The sequence below is a fragment of the Mesoplodon bidens genome, assembly GCF_964165515.1.
Source record: "Mesoplodon bidens genome assembly, chromosome: 14".
NCBI classification, from domain to species: Eukaryota; Metazoa; Chordata; class Mammalia; order Artiodactyla; family Ziphiidae; genus Mesoplodon; species Mesoplodon bidens.
The window spans coordinates 65,650,799-65,675,368 of NC_138170.1; the positions used below are offsets into that span (position 1 = coordinate 65,650,799).

Below are 24,570 nucleotides of genomic sequence, written 5' to 3' on the forward strand. Positions count from 1 at the left end.
AGAATCTCTGGGGCATTTGGACATTCTTATCCTTTTAATTTCTTCAGATGCAAAATGAGGTTATCCGATATCTATTTCATAGGGTTGTTGTAATAAATAAATAAAATGATGCATGTGTATAGGGCTTTATACATAGTAAGCACTCAGTGTTAGCCATCATTACTTTATTATTACAAATGACATTAAATTTATAATTTATACTCCTACCAGGGAAGTATAAAATTGTCTGTCTCATTGCCCCTCATCAGTGTTCAGCATAATTATTTTAAAATTTATTTTAAATTTAGTTTAAATCAATTCAAGCTATTTAAAGTATTAATTATTTTAAAATAGTTTCTGATTCAGTAAGTAAAAGGTAACATTTCAGTGTTTTAATTTGCTTTCCTTTCATTACTGTTGGAGTGGAACTTTTGTCAAATATTTATTAGCCATTTGTATTACTGTATATGAGTGTAGGAAGGGGAGGGAGGGAGAGAGAGATAGACAGATGGACAGACACAGGGAGGGAGTAAGGGAGGGAAGGAGATCAGGATCTATTTATTTTATAGGGGTCTTGATTTTGTACTTTTTCTTTTTGCGGGGAGGAGATCTGTTGCTCTTTGGTTAGTAAGAATGTTATCCTTAGTCTGACCGTGTTTTATTCCTACTGAACTAGTTTTGTTTCCCTATGATCAGTATATGTTTCTAAAGTTTTCCAAGCCCTCTGGTTAATTATCCATTTTAGAATTTTGCCAGAGAGCATTGTTAAGCCTTTAAGTCTATGGTCTCTTTAACTCCATTCTTTTTTCTCATTAAAAAAAAAAAAAAAAAAAATCTGAAAACATTAGCCAGTCTCCTATTCTCTGGCACAACTTGAAATCTCCATGATTGCTCAGAGCTTCCAGACGGTGATGGAGATTGTCTGCAGCAGCACTGTATGTCTGGGCTTGACTGTGGGTGAGGGGAATGAATATAAAGAGCACAGATGACTCGGTTGCAGTCAACGAATCCAGGAAACAGGGTCAGAAAGAGGCTGACACCTGGGTCGGGTGTTGGTTCTATGCCCTGTCCCTCTGCTTGTTCTCCAAGTCTCCCTCCTAATTGGATACCTAACTTGTTTTTCCATGCCTGAGTTTTCACCTTGGTAACCTCTCAGACTGACAATGTATCTGGCCCTCTCCACCCTTTGTAAGCATCAGAACTCTACATTCAGGCCATTGACTATTGGCCTCTCTGACACAGGCCAGTAGTCTGCCAGGATCTGCAGGCCCAAGCTCTCATTGCCACCTTTTCTGGAGACCATCCCTTCAACCCCCCCTGTCGCTGTCTACACAGTTCTGAAAACCTGCCCCATCTATGTGGCTGTGTATGGATTCCAGGTCTTTGCCTGCTGCCCACAAAACTCATGTTCTCCCTCTTAGGCACCATGTAGACTCTCCCTGAAATTTTAGAACTCAGACTTCTTAATGGATGTGCTCAAATTTTGTCGAGCATTTCCTTTATTTACTGTAATAATAATACATTATTGTTTATGGTGATATAAATAGCATTTACTGCATGCTTACTCTACGCAAGGCATTGTGCTAAGTGGTTCATAGGCACTTTCTCATGGAATCTTCAAGGCAGGCATATAAGGTTGAGCCTATTATTGTTCCCGCGTCACAGATGAGGAAAGCGAAGCTTAGGGAAGTTGAATAGCTTGCCTGAGGTCACCCTGGTGGTAGTAAGTGTTGGAGCTGTGAGTTGATTTCAGGTCAGTCTCATGTCTAAGCCCATGATCTAAACTCCAAGATGATATGGTACCATCTGGGACTCCCCATCTGGCATCCTCTTCCTAATCTAGTTTACGGCTCCTTTTATAAACCTGCACCTCCTATCACATATCTCTATAAAAAATGACAATTCAAAACTGAAAGGGGCCCTGGCTGCCATTTCATTCTGCTGGGGTGACATCAGGTTTTGTCCTCCCTGACCATGCTTGCTAATTTCTACATGACTTCTGGGGAGCCCGGCTGGGTAACTCTTCTTCAGTTCCCCCTTGCACTAGCAGGGTGAGGGCCCCACTAGCCAGCTGTATGTCCCTCTCTTTGCTGTCATGCTCTCCTATTGGCTCTGTGAGTGGATTTTCTTCTACTCACTTCCTAGCTTTTTTCTTGCTCTCACCAGCAGGCTGCTTCTCATTCTGGAGCTTCTCTCTGTTGGTCTAATATCCATTCCACTTATATCCACTCTGGAAGGTCAGGAGCTCAATGTCTTTACTTTTGGGGTCTCCCAAACAATTAGCAACCCACAAACATACCTTCCTTCAGTTTTTTCACCTCATGGGTGAGTTAACCCTATTGTGAATATAATTGCTACTTATCTTGGACAAGAAAACTGCACAGATCTACAAATCTGGAGAGTGAGGAAGCCACAGATAGAACTTCTAGGGTGTGTGCTAACAATTCTTGCCTCCTCTCTGCTTGTTTCAAAGTCTGGAACCCCAACATACCCCCAGTGAACCCCAGTGTACCTGGAAAAGTAGCTTTTGGATCTGGCTTTATTCCCGTAACTTTCACATTCTGACTACAGCAACTTCTTAGTGGTGGCAGATTTAACAGTCATAGTTTCTACTATTTGCAAGTGTCTCCAAATTCCACTATATGTAACAAATCTTCATTTTGTTTAGGTAAGAATTTGAAAGCCTCATACCCTTAGGCTGGGTCACAAGTCACTTAGTGGGTAATTTGATTTTTCTATCTATTGTGGCAATGCATTTTATGGAGGAAATGATATGCTACTTATTCACCTGTGTCGGGATTCCAGAAGTCTCTGGATGTGTCCCGCACAAAAAAACCTAGAGTTTATTTACCCTGTGTGCAAGGTCCGGGGCAAAGTGATCCCTCCTCCCCTCCCACTGCTAATCTGTTGCTGAGTGTGAGCATTTAGTAGGGAATTGACTTCACCTTCCTACAATGCCTTTCCAGGTCATGGACAGAACCTCCCTAGAGATCAGGTGCCTTCTTATACACAATTATAAGTAATATAAATAGAGTATCCAATTAGCTTGTGTTTCATTCATCTGCTCCAAATATTTTTAATTCTCAATCCTAGCTGCTTCTCTTGGGCTGGATCAATACAGGGCATGCTATCCTGATGAGAATGGAAACCTTTGGTTTGCATTTGGAGATAGGGAACTGAGGAAATATTTTCATTTCCCATCCAGAAGTTTAATGTTGTATAGATGCTGCTTGAGTGTAAACTACTCGTATTGAATATAACCTTTTATTCAGCAGGGTTTTTTTTTTTTTTTTAAGTATGTGGGCCTCTCACTGTTGTGGCCTCTCCCGTTGCAGAGCACAGGCTCCGGACGTGCAGGCTCAGCGGCCATGGCTCACGGGCCCAGCCGCCCCGTGGCATGTGGGATCTTCCTGGACTGGGGCACAAACCTGTGTCCCCTGCATCGGCAGGTGGACTCTCAACCACTGCGCCACCAGGGAAGCCCTCAGCAGGGTTTTATTCAGAGGGTTTAGATTCTTATACACATGTGCTGGTAGCCATCATGTCCCAGTGCTGCCCAGAATCTCCAATGACAGTAAGACCTAGGAAGTCTTGGGGAGAAAGAGTGTCCATTATCTTGGAAGCTACTCCTGGAATTATTGCCAGAGGCAATTCCTCAGAGTTTATGCTCAAACCTTAGAAGGCTCCTCCTGCCACTATGATTGAAGGGGCAAGGGAGGGAGCCAAGCCGGCTTGGTCAGCAGATGTCATCAGTCATGATGAGTCACTAATTCTGATGAGACTTCTGATAAGACTCTGCTATGATGACAGATGAGGCCACGTATAGCAGTTAACTCAGTCATTTGTAATCATTACTTTTGAGCCATTCAGTAACCATCCTGTGAAATTATTTTCTGAAATTCCCAGAGTAGAGAAAAGAACTGAGTTTCACCCCTTTTCTTGGTGAAGCATCTCGGCAGATATAAATGCTTGCAGGGAATTTTCTAAGGCATTATCAGATCCAACTTTAAGACCCTTATTTACCAAAATCACCTGCTTTGTGTGGGTGATGACACAGTGTTGGACACACCTGCTCTTTTCCTGACTCTGCGCATGGAGTAAGTCCCGGATTCCTCTGTGGCTAACACCTCTGTTTTTGTTTCAAAGTGTCCCCAGGGCAAGATGCAGGGTGATGGCGCTCTCTGTCACTTCTCATAATTGTGACTGTGGCCATACCTCTTGGCCCAGAGCTTTCTTCCCCAACAGTGTGCCATGTCATGGGTGTGTTGTAGATGGCCAGCTGGCAGGCAGAGATACCAAACTATTGAGGCCCTCAGCAACTCTGGGAGTCTGAGGTGGACCAGGTGTGGCTGAAGTCCCACCTTCACCCCAAGCCAGTTGCCTTCTGCTTACCCCAGTGGGCCATACAAATATTATCATTTTCTCTGTGTGTCATGATATAGAAAAAGGTTAGGAAGCACTGACTTAATCTTTTTGATTTTCATTTTTTTCCCCTCTAAGTTGGGATTTTAAAAAATATCTTACACGATCATTGTAAGGATCAAAGGCTTGAATGCATATGAAGGGGCTTTAAGAGCTGCCATATGTTTGTTGGGTATATCACTGGCCACAGAGAGATAGAACTCTGTCTTTAGTTTACCCTCCTTGACTGTCCCTTTGAGAATAAGATGGAATTTCACTTTTTAAAACAATCTTTCCTAAGTTATGAAATCAGAGTACTTCAATCCTTGAGGTTCAAGCACTGAAATACATTTCCTACAATCTTGTGCCTTCTTTAAGGCATCTACTGGAGCAGAAGTTCTTTGCCCCTCTGCCCAGTGAAGTGCAGTGATGCTGAGGGTACACAGCATCCCCTGACTTATCTGTATTCACATCCCAGCTGCTCTCAACTCTACCCAGGCCAGGGTCCCGCCTTCCCACTAAAGACTGTCCTGTGTTGCCTTTGACTGCAGGCCCATGCTGTGGGTGGAGAGCATCTCAAGTTTCCATGGTTTTAGCATCTGTGCTCCAAGGTGTGAGCTGGCTGGTGCTGGCCCACAGGTCTGGAGATGACGTCTCTCAGTCCTGCAGACACAGATCTCATGGGTGGAGAGGAACTCCATCTCCTCAACAGACCTTAAGCCAAATGCTATCTTGATAAATAAGTGAAAACCAAGTCACAAAACAATATACTATAAAAGGTTAACACTGGCTTTCTGGATGTAGAGGTATAGGTCATATTTATTTTCTTCTTTAGACCTTCCTGATTTTTTTTCGGATTTTCTATAGTGAAACTGAAAGAGTATTTTAAATTATCTTTCTAAAAGATGCACTCAGGATCTGCTGCATGAAGGCAAATAACAGCTCCGACATTCCTTCACACTTGCTGGCTCCAAACTACTGCCTCTGCTTTCAGAGTCAGGCGATTTGGAGGCGGTGCAAGCCAGGAGGCAGCGATGTGGGCCACTGAATTTTCTCTTTTCAGACATTGCTCTGGCAGCTAATTCCAGGATGCTCATCTGTATGGTGGCAGCATGACTTTCATGTTTTCCCCAAGGTGTTTTATGGCTTTTTTACAGAGGTACTTTGAATAACTTTCTCTCGGTAACTTCCAAATAGTGAAAGATATCAGGTGATTTCTCTGTCTCCCTCTCCACTTTCTTCTCTTCTTGTTTCTGCACATTCCTTATTGCGAGTCTCTTCACTGTCTCTGCCTTCACCTCCTCCCTCTTCTTTTCTCTCTCTTCCTGCTGCACCAGCCCCCTCCCCGTGCTTCATCTCTCTTCACCTAATATTTAAAGCAAAATAAAGCATGGTGGTGGGAAAGAGAGGATGCTGTTGCCCAGGCTATGGTGAGGGGAAAGCAAATATGGGTTTATCGTTAGGGGGTAGATGGATGCAAGAGTGGTTCTTGTAAATTAAAGGGAGCAGTTTCATCCCTTTACTTTTCAGTTTTCAGACCTGTAACAAATGATAACACCTTAATTTGATTTTATCCTTAAGGTCAGGGGAAGATTGCCTGAGAAATTGATGCTTCAGTTGAGGCCCTAAAGTGATTGAGTAGAGTTAACTAGTTAAAGAGAGTGGGATGGGATGGGAGGCCAGAGAGGGCAGGGGTCTATTCAGGCACAAGCCTGCCTCAGTCCAGAGCACCTGCTCCTTATTTGCCACCAAGAAAGGTGAGGTGTCACTGAGGACCCCTGCTGTACGGACCAACCAGCGATTCTACAGTCCCACTCAGAACCCCCTGGACATGGTGCTGATTATCCTGGAAAACACGGACATTGAATTACATACAGCAGAAAGACTGATCAGATCACAGACACCTGCATCATTCTCCTAACTGAGGACAAGACTTCCTCCAAGCCAACCAGGGAGGTCACCTAGAACTGGCGCCTAGAATGGCTTCATCCCATTGGCAGGACTACCCTGTGCTGTTAGTCATTCCCCTGTCTTTTATCTGGTGCTCAACCTGTTAGCCAACCTTCCTGTAGGGAGGGAGCCTGGAATCCAGACACGAGGTCCTAGCCCTTCCCTTTGGTGTATGGCTGTGTGTTTGAGTTGTGAGGGGTCTAATCCCCTGTGCTTCCTTCTCAGCACATCCTCCATCAGACTGCCAGGCCTCTGACACATTTCACCCTAAGCATGCTTCCCCTGGATCAGCCAAGACCCTGTCTCAAGGGGCAGGCATCAGGCCTGGTATTGGTTTCCATGGAAACAGTGCTAGCTGAGCTTGAGGCCTTGGAGAGGCCTGACATAACATATACCTGACTACAGGTGTATGTTTCTAGGTGACCTTCCTAGTTGACCTGAAAGGAGAGACAGTGAAGAGGTTAGGAGACCCTCTTTGGCTTCCCTCCCCATCCCACCCTCTTTAACTAGTTAACTCTACTCATCTACTTTAGAGCCTTAGCTCAAGCATCAGTTTCTCAGGAAGTCCTCCCCTGGCTTTAAGGATGAGTCAAGTCTCTCTTCTGTACATTCTCATAGGGCCATTTATCTCTCCCTTTTTTTAATTTTATAAGTTTACTTATTTTTGGCTGCATTGGGTCTTCATTGCTGCACGTGAGCTTTTTCTAGTTGCAGCAAGTGGGGGCCTACTCTTCGTTGCAGTGCGCGGGCTTCTCATTGCGGTGGCTTCTCTTGTTGTGGAGCACGGGCTCTAGGTGCAGGCTCCAGTAGTTGTGGCACATGGGCTCAGTAGTTGTGGCTCGCGAGCTCTAGAGCGCAGGCTCAGTAGTTATGGCGCACGGGCTTTGTTGCTCCGCGGCATGTGGGATCTTCCCAGACCAGGGCTTGAACCCATGTCACCTGCATTGGCAGGAGGATTCTTAACCACTGCACCACCAGGGAAGCCCCATCTATCTCTCCTTTATAACACGCACCAACCCTGAGATGTTGCAAGGATTTGTGAGGTTGTTGGACTGCTGTCTACTGCTGCCCCACCACACTCTAAGCTCCTCAGCCTGTAAGCTTTAAGAGAGAGATGTTTAATTCTATTCACTAATACATCCTAACTGTTAAGGGCAGAGCTTGGCACATAGGAGATGCTCAATAAATACTCATCAAGTGAATTAATCTTAGCTCCATCCCTTTTGGCTCCAGGGCCTTGGGCAAGTTACTTAATCTCTCTGAGCCTTAGGTCTCATTAGAAATGGGGATAATAATCCCCCTTTGAGAAAACTGTGAGATTGACATGGGACAGTGGTTATAAAATACCCAATATGGGGCCTGTATGCATAATTGGCACACATGAAGTATTGGCTTTTCCCTTACTTTCTTTTTCATCCCAGAGTATTGCACAGAGCAGTAGTTTAAAGGTTTAAGGAACAAAATATATGTCACCCTATTTCTTTCCCCTCCTTCTTTCTTTATTCCCTTCTTCCATGGTTAGGCAAGGCACAGAATGAAGGGTCAGAAGATCAGTTTCCCGAGTTTTCACTAATGAGATGACTTTGGGTAAAGCACTGGCCCTTCCTGTGTTTCAGCTTCCTCGTATATATGATGGGAAGACATACATAAACAGTATTTACAATCCTTCCCAACTCTCTCGCCCTGGGTCTCCGCATAGGAGTCAAGGGTAACATTGACCACTGCTGTTCACAGTGCAAGATGAATGGAAGCAAGAGGGAAATGCAGCACCAGAACAGGGAGAAGCAAATTAGGTTATTGGCTTATCTGTTTTAATTTAAGCTGAGTTTATTTTAGTAATACAGGTGAAGAATGTTTTAAAATGTATCATCATGACAGTGCCCTTTGGTAACAGCACAAGGATTTCTGGTGTATCTTTCTTCAAAAGAGCCTGAGGGCTTTGTATGTACTGTCTCATTAATTCTCAGAGCATCCCTAAAGTGGGATGGGAAAGCACGATGAGCTCAGTTTTAAAGGTAGAGAAACAACGCTTCAAAAATGTTTAAGTAGCTAACCCAAGGTCTCACGGTAACATCACTGCTCCCAGGAACCCAGGTCTCTATCTAACACAGCAGCCTGTTGACCATTCTGCTTCCGGTTTCTAGAAATGTGTCCAGCCATGGGTGAGAGGTCTTTGTTCTGAGCAAAGTAGTATTTAAAGTGTGGTTTCCTGGAGGATAGACTCTTTTTTTTCTGGAATGAGAGGAGTGATAAGTAGGTAAAGAAGGATTGAAAGGGCTGGAAGTTACTAGAAAGTATTCTGCCCCTCTTCATCTCCCCATCCCGAACGTCATTTCCCTGGACCAGCCAAGGCCCCATTTCAAGGCCAAGCATCAGACCTGGTGGTTGTCATGGAAACAGTGCTGGCTGAGCTTGAGGCCCTGGAGAGCCAGCTGCCCTGACTGAAGGTGTGTGTTTCTAGGTCACCTTCTTGGTTGACCTGAAGGGATTCTGTCGTTCTCAGTTAGGAGAATGCTTCAGGCACCTGCAATCTGATCGGTGTTTCTTCTGTGTTTAACACACTGTCACTGTTCGCTAGGGCAATCAATATCATCTCCAAGAGGTCTGTGTTGAAGAGTGGCATTTCTGGTTGGTCCATATATCAGGGTCTTCAGTCCAATGTCCTATCATGATTCTCACTATGTGACCTTGGGTAGGGCAGTTGTGCTTTCTGAGTTTCAATCTTCTCATCTGTAAAAGGGGTTAACTAATCAGACTATTGTAAGGATTATGAGAGTGAAAGGCTCTGAAAGGCATCAGTAAGTCATAAACCACAGTGATTGTGTAAGTAGTTAGGATCCACTCCTCTACGCTGGAGGTCACGTCTTCTAGTGTAAATGGGCCATGCCCTCCCCAGGGGTCACCCTTGTTATTGTCACTTCCTAACTAGAAATATCAGGTCAAGAGAAGATTAGTTGTTTATGGATAGTTTGTAGTTTCTTGTCCAACTCAGCCAGAGACTACTGGGCCTGCTGGTGGGCAGTTGTCCCCACAGGCACTCCCTCACCTGGAAAGAGAAGGGTCCTTCATTGAGGGACTAGTTCCCTAGGCTGCCTGGGCTTTATGTCGCTTGTGGTACATTAGTTATTTAGTGCCTGGTAAAGCTCTCTGAGATCACAAAATGAAAGGCCTGGTGGCAGTTCAAAGTCTTCCTTTTTTTTTTTTTTTGCGGTACGCGGGCCTCTCACCACTGTGGCCTCTCCCGCTGCGGAGCACAGGCTCCGGATGCGCAGGCCCAGCGGCCATGGCTCACGGGCCCAGCCGCTCCGCAGCATATGGGATCCTCCCGGACCGGGGCACGAACCTGTATCCCCTGCATCGGCAGGCGGACTCTCAACCACTGCGCCACCAGGGAGGCCCGCTTCCTTTTGATTATTATTCTAGTCAGTGTATTTTGGGGGGAGAAGATAGGCTCGAGATCACAGTGGAGGAAATTTCATAAAGAGAGTATGAACAAGCCACAGAAATGGACCCAGAACACAGGGTCACATTGCCCTGCTAATGGAAGCACTCCGGCCTGGGAGGAGTATGTGTGTGTGTATATGTGTGTGTGTGTGTGAAGCATCAGGCTACCTGGAGAGTGATACCTTCTTTGTTGCACTCTTGGCTTAGTACAAATGCCAATTAGTCTTCCTCTACTACCAAAAGCCAGTGAGTCTACCTGGCCTAGGTAGGTAGGACTAGTGACCAAGCACACCTGGAGCAGGAATTCCACGGCAAGAGGAGACATTGCAGGCTCACAGGCCAGTCAGGAGCTCTTTCTTGGGACACTGAGGTCATCTCTAGACAGGTCAGAATGTAGTGACTTGGGACACAAACTCTAAAGGGGCAGCATTGAATGTCATGTTACCTTCACTGTCTGGCTTTGACCACGAATTATGAATCACTGATGGCCTACACAGGCATGGTATCAGGGGTTACCTGGGATCTATGCCCCTGATCTGGCCCTGACCTTGACCTTGGGAAGCATATACTACATGAGACAGAACAACAGCCTCCATGAAATGTTTTTGCTAATTTCTTTTAAATCTATGAGCTTGAGACTTGTGAATGAAATTAATAAACTATTATACTTCATTGTCATAAACAACCAAGGTAGTTTGAACAGCCTGTTTGATAAATGGTCTACTGGCACCTTCCTAGGTGGCAATAAGCTGTAATGGTTAAGGAGGAGGAAGGCCAGTCAGGTTTTGTTCTGGGCCACTCCAGATCCCAGCTCAACTGCTTTGATGGGGCTCCAGCTCAGGAAAGATGGGAAACTTTGGAGAAGGAGGGATCTGGTTTCAGCCTCTAAGAAAGGGTAGAATTTAGGAAAGCAGCAGGTCAAGAAGGACGTTCTAGGCAGAGATCAGCTTGGGCAAAAGATTGGAGACTTCGTGTAACGGAGACCATAGAATGTGAAAGGATTCTGAGTGGGAAATAAGGACGAAAAAGCAAGTAGTGGCCAAAGTGTGATGGCTTCAAATGTACACATTTTAGCCATTTCTGTAGCAGCCTCTTTGTGATTCCCTTTCTCCGTTTGGGTCTAATATACCCTGCAGGTAACCAATCCCCAAGAGCTAGAACCATGCTGACAATTTACTTTGTGTTGCGTCAATATTCCTTAATGCCATGCCTTGGGAAGGAATGCCTGCTTTTATTGACTGACAGATGGGGTTCACCGCTGAATGAACTCAGTAGTTATACACAGGTCCTTTTGGGATTGGGGAGAGGCAGGGAACATGTGTTGAAACTATGCCTTTCAATGGTACAAGAGAACATTATGAGAAATAATAATTTTTGCTTCAGGACTTGAGCTACCAAGAAAGAGCACGAACCTTCCTGGCAGGGGGGAGTGGGGTTTAGTGAGAAGTGAGGTGGAGTGGGGGCCTTTTAGTTCCCATTCAAATTCCTCCCTGACACTAATAGCTCCTCTCTGAATGAGCCAGCTGGAAGGAACTGTGAAAGCAAACTCCGCGAGAATTGACTGTGTGAACTGGAGAAGAGCTTAGTGAACCTCTAGTTCAGCCCCCTCAATTTCCAGGCCTGGAGAAGGTGTGGGGAGGTCTTTGTGTTTAGGACAAAGGACACATCTGCTAATTCTCCCTCTTATGTCTGAAAATCACATCTCTGTTGTTCAGACTAAATGAACTGCCTGTCACAACTCCAACATCACCGCTGACTCTAGTAGTCATGTAAATTCACTGAGAAGGTTTCTTTGGCTGCACAGGTGTGGGATCAGCCCCGTGAATACTGAAACTGTTTCCCTGGGCTGCCAATCCCAGGCAGGAGGCCTCTCCTGTGCACCAGGCCTTGCTGTGCCCGCTCACTGCTGTTTGACATCTGGACAGCTATTTATTTGATCACATTAAGCTTTGCTTCGTATGACACAAAATCATTGTAAAAGAATGCATTATTACGTGTGTTTTCAAATAAGGGGGAAAAACTAGCAGGCTGTCACTGATTGTTTTATTGTTGAGAGGAAAATAAATAAGTAAAATGTGTACAAGGCAAGGCAGGAGCAGTTCCAAGGAGAGTTTAGAAGAGAAGCATTTTTACATTTTATTGATGGAGGTTTGTAAAACATGCTTGCTAGTGAACCCAGGGCATTCATGTAAATAACCATCACACACGCATAGCTCTTTATTATTTATGCCGATGCAAGTATGATATATTCACTATATATGTACATTGACTTTGAAATAAACAGACACACAGTGAGACATATAAAAATAAACACTGGAAATAGAGACATTGCCAGTTGGCTGAAATTGGGGTAGCAGAGATTGTGGACAGTTGGCAGAGTTAATTAACTAGTGAATAATAGAGAAGCAGCTCTTCTGGAGCACTTCTGATTTTTGGACATTTTATCCTAGATCCTCAGATAGGGAAGGAACCAAGACTCCCATTCATTTAGGATCCTGAAACAGAAATAGAAGCATAAAATTTCAAGAATTGCATGACTGATATTTAAAGAGTACATCAAGTGTGCATTATTTCATCTGGCCCGTACAAAACCCTGAGAATTGTTAAAGCATCCATTATTCTTGTTTTTAATCATCATTTTTAGGACATTGAGTTTTCACAGAGTATGTGATTAGCCTGAGTTAAACAGCTAATAAGTACCAGAGCTAATAATTTTCTCAAAGGCTCCGGTTTCATTATTTGACAAATATTTATTGAGTGCCTACTATGTGCCAGGCATGGGGACATAGCAGTGACTAATGCAGGAGAGACACAATAAACAGATGAATATAAATATAAGCAATAATAAATGCAGGTTAAGGTGATAGAGTGGTTAATGGGGTGTGCTATTTTCCTATAGGATGATCAGGAAGCTCTCTCTGAGGAGGTGACATTTGGGCAGAGACCTGGATCGAGAGAGGAAATGACCTTGTGCCTCTAGGGGAGAGGAGCTTTTTAGGCTGAGAGACCCACCAATGCAAAGGCCCTGAGATGGGAGTGTGCTTGGCGAGTTTAGGAATAACAAGGAGGCCTGTGGGGCTGGAGCTCCATGATCAAGGGAAGAATGTTTGGAAATGAAGTCAGAGAGAGAACCAGGGGCCAGATCATGTGGGGCCTTAAAGGGCTAGGCTATGGCAAGAAACGTGAATGCTATTTTAGGGCTGGAGTGTCAATCTGACTGCTGTGTGGAGAGCACACTGAAGGTGAGCAATAGTAGAAGCAGGGAACCAGCTGGGAGCTTATAGCAGTTGTCAGGGTAAGAGGTGATGTGGGGAGAGAAGAGAGGGACAAAATGCAGGTAGAGTCATCAAAATTGTTTGATGAACTGATGTGGGGTGTGGGAAAAAGAAGTCAAGGATTCCTCCTTGGTTTTGGCCCAAGTAACCAGGAGAGTTTTGTCATCGCTATCTGAAATAGGGAACACCTGGGGTTTTGGTGGAGGGACATCAAGTTTTTATTTTTCCATGTGTTAAGTTTGTGATACTTACCCAGGAATAAAATGGAGATTTCAAACTGGCAGTTGGACATACATTCTGCTGTTCAGGGGAGAGGTTGGGCCTGGAGATATAAATTTAGTAGTATTAATATATAGATGGTATTTAAAGCTTTGAAACTGTATGAGATCATTTTTGGGAGTGAGTTTAGATGGAGAAGAGAAATGTCCCAAGTTACCCAACTTTTAACAACTGTCAAATAATAAAACAGAGATTCCCTCCCCCATCAAGTTTTTTAAAAAGAAAAAAAAAAAGCTGAGCTTATTTACATGTCAGGCAAGAAATTCACTGAGTAGTTCTCTAAGGAATAAAAGAGTTTTTAAAGCCTTAGGAAGAGGGTTACATGGTGGTCATACTAATTCAAAATTGAAAATCAGCACTTAGCATAGGAGAGAATGAATTCATAAGTCTGAACATGCTTGGTTAAACAAGTCCCTTGTTCATTGGTTAAGAGACTTTAGTGAAGTTCAGGAAGGGTCTGGTGTCCTGGGGTCACTTGAAATTCATGGTCATTGATCATTGTCAGCTGGTTAAAACCACTGTGATGAAATACAATATTCAGCCATGAAATCTCCTGGGCAGTTACTGCTGGGAAGTGGAGAATGTTCCTTTTGTACAGCCCGGAAAATGAGGAGGATCTGGCAAAGAAGAGTAGAGAGGACCTGCCACCGAACTAGGAGGCAAGAACTATGGCAACCAAGGTGGTCACTGAGATGTTAAGAATCCAAGAAGCAGGGAGGATCAGTGAGGTCCAGTGCTGCTGAGAGGTCTAGTAAGAGAAGGACCAAGGCTCATTCATTGTGTATGCAACTTGGGGTCTTTGGTGACCTTGACCTGGAGAAGTGGAGACAATCCTGATTTAATTGAGTTTAAAAGAAAATGAGAGGGGATGGGCTTCCCTGGTGGCACAGTGGATAAGAATCTGCCTGCCGATGCTGGGGACACAGGTTCGATACCTGGTCCGGGAAGATCCCACATGCCGCAGAGCAAATAACCCCGTGCGCCACAACTACTGAGCCCGCGCTCTAGAGCCTGTGAGCCACAACTACTGAGCCTGCGTGCCACACTACTGAAGCCCACATGACTAGAGCCCGTGCTCTGCAACAAGAGAAGCCACCACAATGAGAAGCACGTGCACCGCAACGAAGAGTAGCCCCCGCTCACTGCAACTAGAGAAAGCCCGCGTGCAGCAACGAAGACCCAATGCAGCCAAAAATAAATAAATAAAATAAAAAATTTTAAAAAAACATTAAAAGAAAAGAGGAAATGAGAGGGGGAAAAACTAGAGACAGAAGCATAGGCAAATCTTTTTAAGGTATTTAGCTGTGAAGGAGAGCAAGTAATTGGATGATGGCTGAAGAAGAGTGTGAAGGTCAAGGAAGTTTTTTCTTTTCTTTTTTTAAGATGGTGTATGTTTGCTGCAGATGAGATTGACTTGGAAGAGGGGGGAAATTGTTGATGCAGGAGAAAGGGCAGACTATTGCAACAGCTGATTTCTTGGGAAGTGATGAGATTAGCACCAAAGTGGAGAGGCTGCCACTGCTTAGGAATGTAGACAGCATATCTGTTACAACAGGACAGAAGGTAGCATGTATAGGTACTGATACCTGTAAGTTGGTAGACTTGTTTCTCTTTTTTCAATGAAACAAGAAACAAGTTCACTAGCTGAGAAAGTAGAGGAGTGGGGGTGGAGGATTGGAAACTTGAAGGGTAAGAGAAACTTGGAAGGAGTGGGTCTAGAGAGAGGGAGGGTGAACTGAGCCCATTAGCAAATTCAGAAGGATTCCTGGGCAGTCCTGCCTGAGGGTCCTCTTGAGGTTTGTTGTCATGAGTTTAAAGTGAGACTTGTCAGCATCTGGTGTACCCCTCCTCCCCTTTTGCTCCCCTCCTCTCCTACCACCACATTCAGCTGCTCAGGACAATTGTGAAGGACAAAAGAAGGAAGTGAGTTGCAGTTGTTTGCAAGGGAATTATTACAGTGGAATTATGATAGTGATGAACACTGGAATGAATCTAAGCTGAGGATGCAAGGGGGGTGGTGCACTGTGGAAAGAGCTGTGTTAAGAGGTTGGGGGTTTCATTCTGCCTAGACACCCTGTGGTGCCTGGAAAAGGGCTCAGGATATCATCTTCATCTCCCCCACCCCAAAGGAAAAACATAAAACAATCTTATCTGTAACCAATCAGTAATGCCCTCAGTCCATTCCTTACTTTTCTCCTCAGGTGGTCTTGGCCATAACTTGGGCACCTGGAAGCTCTTGCTCCTACTTTCCCCTCTCCTTTACTTTCTGCCTCTCTCCCCCAGATTCCAAGATACACTCTACTTGAGCCAGCAGGTCTTAATTCACACCTTCACCCCACAAGTCTGGTGAGACCCATTTTACTCTAATCCTCACGTTCACAGAGGGAAGCACCAAAGAGCCAAGTGTTTTTTTTGTTTTTTTCTGTTATTGTTTTTTTTTGCAGTACCCGGGCCTCTCACTGTTCTGGCCTCTCCCATTGCGGAGCACAGGCTCCGGATGCGCAGGCTCAGCGGCCATGGCTCACGGGCCCAGCTGCTCCGCAGCATGTGGGATCTTCCCGGACCGGGGCACGAACCCGTGTCCCCTGCATTGGCAGGTGGGCTCTCAATTACTGCGCCACCAGGGAAGCCCTTTTTTTTTTAATATTTATTTTTTTTGGCTGCATCGGGTCTTAGTTGCAGCAGACAGGATCTTTCCTTGTGGTGAGTGGGCTCTTCATTGCAGTGTGTGGGCTTCTCTCTACTTGTGGCACGCAGGCTCAGTAGTTGCGGCACGCAGACTTAGTTGCCCCGTGGCATGTGGGATCTTAGTTCCCTCACCAGGGATCGAACCAGTGTCCCCTGCATTGCAAGACAGATTCTTAACCACTGGACCATCAGGGAAGTCCCTAAGAGCCAACATTTTTTCTTGCTTAAATGTATTGCTTCTTATGGCATAGTTTTCCTCCATGCTGGAAACCCCCATTCCCACCAGGGCTGAGGATGGGGGGTAGGTAGTGGAGATGGGGTGTGAAGGGAGCAGAGAGCCTCTTCCCTGTACTTAAATGCAGTACTTTCTTTTTTCTCTTCTAAATGTATGCATATTCTATTAACTTTAATTAGAGCACATTTCTGTGTCAGTGCTTCTGATGTGGGCAAACAACCTCATTCATGTAGACTGTGTCTTTCTCGGTCCTCACCTTCTCAGGTGAGGAGGCTCATCCTCTTGGTTGACGCCTCCATTAGCTCGCCCAGCCTGATCCGGCAAATCACTATCCACTTACCTCTGAGGACCATGTGAACCCAACCTACTAGCAGAAATTCTGGGAGTTCCCATACGGGCGGGATGAAAATGCTTGCTTTCTCTTCAGTATTTAACTTTGAAGGTGCCCAACTATTTATTGGCATTTTTGGATATAAAATGGTTTAAACTTATGTCTTTAGGAATGACCCACAGTGATGCCCATGGCTCCTTGCTGGGCCATGACTCAGCCCTCAGAGCCCTTCCTTTTGAATGATTTCAGATATTTTTTTTCCCCTGAATATATAACCTGGCCCTTATCCATATTAAAAGTCATCTGCCACTCTGTGCCCACTCACAGATTCATAAGTGCTTCCTGAAGTCTAGCCCCATCCACTTGGTGCTTCACATCCAGGAAGAAGCTAATACCATTCCCAAACTGTATGGCTAAGAAAAAATGACATCATTCTGAAACAGGGAAATATTGCCTAGACTTGGTCTTCCTGTTGCTTCAAAATTACTTAAAATTTGAACTATGTTGATGACGCAGACATAGAGATGCCAATTTTTAATCACATGGGGGTTATTGCAAGGAGTTGGTTGTCAGAGCCTTCTCACACCCCTCACACTGTTGCCCCATTCTGGAGCGTACTCTGATCTCTGACCTTAGCCATTGACTTGTGGGGATGCTGAAGGGCCCTGTAGAGAACTGAGAAGCACCATGCAGTAGTTTTTGGGGGTCCATGAAGGGTGGTGGAAGGAGCATGGGCGATAGCATCAGGCCAATCTGGTCTGTTGACTCTGGTCTCCTGCCTGGACGTGTGGCCACAGTTAGGGCATCCAAGCTCTCTCAGCCTCAGTTTCCCTGGGCTCAAAATAAGGCCCAATAATAGTATTGATACTTATTCACGATGTTGTTTTAAGAAGTGAATGTAATCACACACTTAAAGCACCTAGCACAATGCATGGTCCATGTGTGCTCAATTGATATTATTAATTCTTTAAAAGTCTAATAAATTCAAGCCTGCTCCTAAGTAGATGTGTGTGGTCTTGGACCTCACTTCTCTCAGCCCCATTGCCCATCTATAAAACAGAGTTGATGTGAGGGTGAAATGAGATGGCTGCTCTCTGAAACTTACTAACATAATTTCTGACCCCTTTCAGTGCATTCCTCTAAGCCATTTTGGAGAAATGCTGCAAAAGATGTATCTGGGTACTAACCAATTCAATTCTTATCTCTTTAGATCAGATGTGGGAGAAAAGTCAAAAACTCTTTTCTAGGTACTCAGAAGCCAGCACTTCCAACTCAAATCTTTGGAAGGCAGAAAGAAGAGTGTTTCTTTTAGGAAGGAGAACATAGAATGCCCATTCTGTTCTAGTGGCAGGAACAAGTGGGCTTTACCCAAAGGCAGCACCTGTAGATAAAACAGTGGATCAGTCTGGAAACAAAAGTCTGCTGTGGCCACTCAGGGCAGTTATTTCCTTAAAGTGTGTGAAGAGGGATTGATACTAAAAGAGGGTTGAAGGAGGGTTGTGTGCTGGAGGTGATGTGGAAGAATCTACAAAGCAAATAGGCTAAAAAAATGCTTCTACTACTGTTGCTTCCTTTTATTCTTTCTCTTCTTCCTCATCTTCCTCTTTGTGAAATCAGTCCAGGTGGTTTAACAATTGCTGTCTGAGTAGCAAACCAGCCCACCCATGGTATAGCATGGCCTCCTGAGGCCAGGCAAAACTGGCTTCAGTTTCAGATTCCATCATTTGCCCCTCTGAGCCTCAGTTGTTGCATACGTGAAACAGGGATGGTAATGCTTATCTCAGAGAGTCACTGCGAAATTATGAGGGTTAAGAGCCCAGCATGGTGCCTCGCCCGTGGAAGCTGCAGAAGAAATTCTAGTTCCCTTCCTTGCCTCCTCCCCACACTCAGTCTTGCTACGTGTCTGTCTCCTAAACAGAACTGATTATCAAACTGATTCTATTTTTTTAGCAGAAAAAGCTTTGCCTGCCTTAAAATGTTAGCAAATAGTGATTGAGTTGGGGATTTCTGGGAAGAGCTGCATGAGAGCATGCAGCCTGTGTTCATTTGATTTGTAGATATATTATAATTACTTTTCACCCCACAAAACCCACTTGAGGTACTGTTAAGCAAAGGAATAATGCTGCTTTTGCTCCCTTTCTCTCAACCCTTCTTTCTCTCATGCATATCAGAAACATTAATCCTTTGTGGCTCCCTGGACTCTTAGTTATGGGAAAACTCATCACCTAGCCTTTTTTTTTTTCCTGAAAATAACACAATTGTCAAAACTCATAACTTCTGAGTGCAGTTTCAACACTCTCATTGATAAGGCAATAACCCAAGCAAACAACATTAGATGAAATTACAAGTCGGAACATAAAGTAGAGTGGAGGCATTGTTTAAATGAGATGAGTTAAAGTTCTCTGTAAAGTTGCACAAATTCTTATAAACAGAATAGACTTTAGATAGAGCTATTAGACCAAGCCATTAAGTAGCCTGGCTTCTAGTTCATCTCCCATAGATCTTTGGCATGGCCTAGGTCACAAGATTTGGACTTCCTCGATCTGGCTGCCCTTGGTAGAAAATGTGCAGTGAGGTCCAGAGGTCAATTCAACCTACTTGTGACTCAGTCTTTTTTCCCCTCATTTTCCAACTGATGTCATGAAAGCCTTTTATGAATTTTCTTTTATAAGCAATGTGAGTGACAGCTAAAAGACACATCCCAAGGGCAAAAATCAGTGTTCTCTTTGTCTTTTCAGGTTCCCATCAGAGCTCCTTGGAGTCACCAGCAAACCTGCCTTCTCTTCCTCCTGATAATTTTGCCTGGAATCTGACCTGGATAATGAAAGATTCCTTCCCTTTCCTGTCTCATCGCAGCCGATATGGTAAGTATATTTTGATAGTTATTTGTGATGTACAGTCACCATCTCATAATTAAAGAAGCTGTGAGTTTCAGCTTGTGATATATGGCTTGTCGGGGAGGAAGTCTTTCTGTACCCTTAGTCTCCATTGACACCCAATTTAAGACCATTCCCCCCAGGACTGGCTTCTCCAGACTGACAGCTGCCTTATGTATCCTGGAGGAAGCCAAGGGCTTTGTTGCTGCCATATCTCATCCCCCCAGCCTTTATGTGTGTGGTATTCCTGACATCCCCTTACCAATCATTAGATGTAATGCTAATTTGCCTTTTGACTGTAGCTTTCTAGATACAGGGTTCTAACCCATGAGTGTTTCTAATAGTGATCTCTTGAAGAGAGGATTATTATTATGAGGGTCTTCTGGGGCCCCTCAAGTGATTTCCTTATGTTTAGGTACCTCCTTAAAAGTACCCAGACGTGTTCCTCGGTATTATTTTCAGTTCATTTGATTCTGCAACAACCTCAGAGGTAAGGAGGCCAAGTCCCATTCCATTTTTAAAGATGTAGAAATTGAGCATAATAAGATCATACAAAGTGGATTTTCTAACTACAAAAGCAGAATTCTTCCCTTCACTTTTTCTCCCAGGGAGCTACCTACGCAGACTGCTAGGGTGAGGCCATATTTACGTGGTGTAACATTCCTCATCTTCCATGTTCATCCAAATAGCTCACAGGAGCTGGGCCTCTGCAGAGGAAAGGGCAGGTTTGGAGGAGAGCTGATGTATTTCAACTTGGACATTTTTTTCTTCTCTTGAACTCCTCTAGGGTGAACCCCATGAGGGCAGGCACAAATCTGTGTTTGCTCCCCACTTTATCCCATCACACAGAAGAAACTCAGAGGCTTGTGCATGATAAATGAATGCAGAGGCCTTCAGGGACGGAACTCACTCATCAGGCCTGATTCAACTAAGTATTTATGAACCTGTTATACACTGAGTTCTAGATTCCTATCTGGGCATATTTACCTATTCCCACCACTCAGTCTCTGTCCCTGGGCCTGAGATGTTTAAAGTGCACCTAACAGACCTTCCACCTGCTAGTGTCCCTCATTCGTAGAGCAGTGAGTCTTGGTTCATATTAATTGTACCTTCATTTCAAACTTAAAAAAATAAATGCATGAAAAACTCTAGGGCAGTTTAGAATTGTAATCTGCTGGGATGTTTCCTGCTATACTACTAAGCCTCCCCGGTTGCAGGGGAAGATCAGTAGTTGTCAGGAGATTCCAGATAAGAATTACTTCTTGATTTTATTTAAGCCAGACACTGAGTATCATCTCAGGATAAGGGCAGGTGTTTATAAATATCTGGTCCTTTATACTGTTATTGCTTTATAAAACCAGATTTGTGATAGAACCAGTCTTTGGATAACATTTTTTGAATTTGCTCTCAAAGTCATTCAGTATCTACACAACTTCTATAAAATGCAGAATGTCCAAAACAGGCCGGTCTGCCTCCTGCGTGACACAGAGGACATTGCATTTGTTCTCTCTGAAACATCTAGAAAGAGATTTCAGGTTGAAAGGAGAAAACCACCAGAGCTTATTTAAACTGCCACATGCCCACTGCTTGGCTCTGATACACCTGTTTCCTCTCCCTGGGCCTCACCTATCTCATGTATAAAATGAGGGTGGGGTGGCATACTCCTTGGGCAAAGGAATAGATATGCAAGACTCCTAGGATTCCTTTCAAATGCTCCTTTTAGCCTAGAAGCCTCATGATTCCCCTTCTTGGCAGAGGAGGGAACCCAAACCATTGGTCAGGCCTTGCTGAAATGCTCAGTGAAGGTGCCAGAGTCAGCACCATCATTGCTACCGATTCACAGGGTTAGAATAGATGATGCTTGGTTGGTGGCTCCTTGACTGAGTGCAGTGGTAATCTCAGAGCCTTTTCATCTCTTCCTATATTTAATTCAGCTGAGACTCATAAGGACCCACCTGTCCCCACCACCACTGGTGTGTGCCTGGTTCATTGCCAAATGTTAGAGGTGATACAAAAACAAACATAAGTGAGACTTGCTCCTGCTCTCTCAGAGCTTTTTGTCCAGAGAAACAATCCTGTAGGGAGCTCAGCCCATTGCCACAAAGAGCACCTCTGGGGCACTGAGGTTGAAGACTAGTCCTGAGATGCACAGCAGAGCAAACTGAAGACTGAGACTCCTGTTCTCTTAAAGATGTTTGCGGGGCTCAACCCATATCTCTCTATGAACCAAAGAGACCAGCAGGCTCACTGGTGATAAATCCACACCTTTCAACTGCCACAAAAGACATTTTAAGAAATGTTAACAACTTCATTAATTTTAAGACCTCAAACTTGGGCAGAGAAATTTGACTGGAAAATTGCCGCCTGAAGGGATAGTTCTTCAGACAGTGAGAAGCAACCAAGACTCAGCAAGTCGATGCGGGCCCTGAGTGGTGGAGCTTGGTGCCTGGCTGGCTGTCTTCACCTGCATTCTGGGCTGGAGGTGGGAGGGGACGTCTGGAGGGGGAGATAGGAGATGGAGGAAAGGGTAGGCATCAACAACCCGACCACAGGCATCATGATAGACAGTGGCGGGCCATCCCTCTCAGGCAAGCTTGTCCAGTCCTGAATTGAGTATGGCTTTCTTTTCATGGGTGTTTTATGAGAAGAGACGAGGTGGAGAGAGGGTAATAAGATTTACTCACCCCAGTCTGTAATTATCTGCTTGAGGAAAAAGTTTGACCTACCTTTTTGAAGTCTCCCCATATTTCTTCTAATTTACGTTGGGGCCTTTTATGTTGTGTAAAATATACTTTCTTCAATGGCATTTGGTATCAGATTCCAGCTCTTTCTTGTCTCTTGTCTTGAATGATGGGAGCCTGCTAATTTCATCATCAACAAGCAGAGCTGCACATTCTTCCCCCAAGGCTTTGAAGAAGGTGGGGGGGAGGACATCTAAAGAAAGAATTTGTTTCCTTTTATCATCCAGCTCTGATGCCTTAAGACTTATTTATAGGCTTGGCTAAAGGATTGGACTCCTCTCAACTCCCTACCCAGATAAAAACCTGTTTTATTTGGTTACTGCAGGTAGCTAAGAGATTGAGGCCACTGGGGGTTTTAATCACATTGAGTTCTAGAGCCACAGAAGCAGATGATATCCTGCCCACCTTTAATTCATGTTTGCCTATTCTGGGTGTATGAAGAATCAGATCACCTTTTAAAGCAGAATAACCAAAGTTTCTACCCAGATGAGGCAGAGAAAGAGGATTTTCATTTATTGAAAAAAAAAAAGTTTGATACTTTGCAAAACTCTTCCACACCCCCCTTTCCCACTTAAGCTTGTCATAAAATTGTGGTGGGTGAAAATTATTTTATATCCCACTTTTATAGAAATGTAAATTGAGGGCTGAAGACATTTATTAACCGTGCTCCCAAGTTATGGAGCTGGTGAGCATTAGAGAAGACTGAACCCAGATTTTCTGACTTCAAGTCTAATGCTCTTTCTACCACATCAAAAAGTTAATTCAGGGTTTCCCTGGTGGCGCAGTGGTTGAGAGTCCGCCTGCCGATGCAGGGGACACGGGTTTGTGCCCCGGTCCAGGAGGATCCGGCATGCCGCGGAGTGGCTGGGCCTGTGAGCCATGGCCGCTGAGCCTGCGCGTCTGGAGCCTGTGCTCTGCAATGGGAGAGGCCACAACAGTGAGAGGCCTGCGTGCCGCAGGAAAAAAAAAAAAAAAAAAGTTAATTCAGAGATTAAGTCCCCACTCTGTGGAGAGGGCTCTCATTCCCTGGACAACCTGGTCTTTGGACTGAATGACCAATCTGATATCCAAGATGTGGGCAGCTGTAGGACCAAGGCTTGATGTCCCCAAATTGAGACTATCCCAGGTAGGCCAGGTAATTCACCTCTTCCTAGACATGGATGTAGGGCCCCCCAGGCACCATGGGCAGTCTTGCCTTCCCTACCATAGACTCTGGTCCCTGCTATGGGTTCAATGTACCCCTAGTGTCCATGAATGTGGCCTTATTTTAAAATAGGGTCTTTGTAGATGCAATTAAGTTGAGTCCATACTGGATTAGAGTGGGCCCTAATCCAATATAACTGATGTCCTTATAAGAAGAGAAAACAGAGATACAGACATGACACACAGGATGAACACCATGTAAAAATGGAGGCAGAGATTAGAATGATGCATCTTCAAACCAAGGAATGCCAAGGATTGCCAGCAACCACCAAAAGCTAGGGAAAGGCATGGGACAGATTCTCCTAGAGCCATCAGAGCATGGTCCTGTTAACATCTTGATCTCAGACTTCTGGCCTCCAAAACTGTGAGAGAATAAATTTCTGCTATTTGAAGCCACCCATTTTGTAATGTTTTGTTATGACAACCCTAGTAAACTAATGTAATCCTTCATCCCTCCAGTCCTCCAGTGTCCAGAACATTGAATCCTGGAAAAGAAAGATTCCTCCCAAAATCTCAGCATCAGGGCACAACAAAGCCATTGTTGGACTTTCAATAAAAGTTCTATTAAAATTTTGTCTGCTTTCAAGCCCATTGGGACCTATCCAATTTGGGGACTGGTGCTTTTGGAAACAAAGAAATATTAGACTTTTTAATTACTTCCCTTGCTGCTGCTACCACCAACACCAGTCTTGTTAATGTATCAATTTCTTTGATTGAAAAGACTGGGTAAAATAAATCTCTCTCAAAAAAAAAACAAGAAAACAAAAAAACAAATCAACCTACCACAGAATCAAAAATGGAAAACAAATAGGTCCTCCAGCCCCGCCGTGGGATTTGCTTCATAGCTCTGGCAGGAAGTCAGTTTGATCACATTTCTGAAATTACATATTTAATGTGGCTGGCCGTGATCTGCCGTTCTGCCCTCAAAAGCCTGGTGTCAGTGAAAAGCAGCTCCACAAGGGAGCATCCCTTGTGGACCATTGTCAGGGCTGAAAGCTTTCTTACCAATTCCTCTGCCCTGATAGGCCAGGCCTTTTTGTGTTCTCTTCCCAGCCCTGCTCCACTGAGCTGGGAAGTCAAGTTCATTCCTAGCCCTTGCCTCTGTATTTTTATCTACAACATGGTAAGCACAAGGCTCTGCACGTATTCACCAAAAAGGCTAAGTCCC

The 24,570-nt window shown here is 44.5% G+C and overlaps 1 protein-coding gene across 1 annotated transcript in view; it reads left to right on the top strand.

The window, feature by feature from the left end:
• The window catches only part of ALK (ALK receptor tyrosine kinase), a gene marked incomplete at its 5' end in the record, with an annotated part of 708,017 nt that overhangs the window by 179,720 nt on the left and 503,727 nt on the right, over positions 1-24,570 (top strand). Inside the window, one exon of the mRNA XM_081254750.1 lies at positions 19,321-19,446. Within this exon, the coding sequence (XP_081110876.1) occupies positions 19,321-19,446 (126 nt within the window). The remainder of the gene's footprint in view (positions 1-19,320; positions 19,447-24,570) is intronic.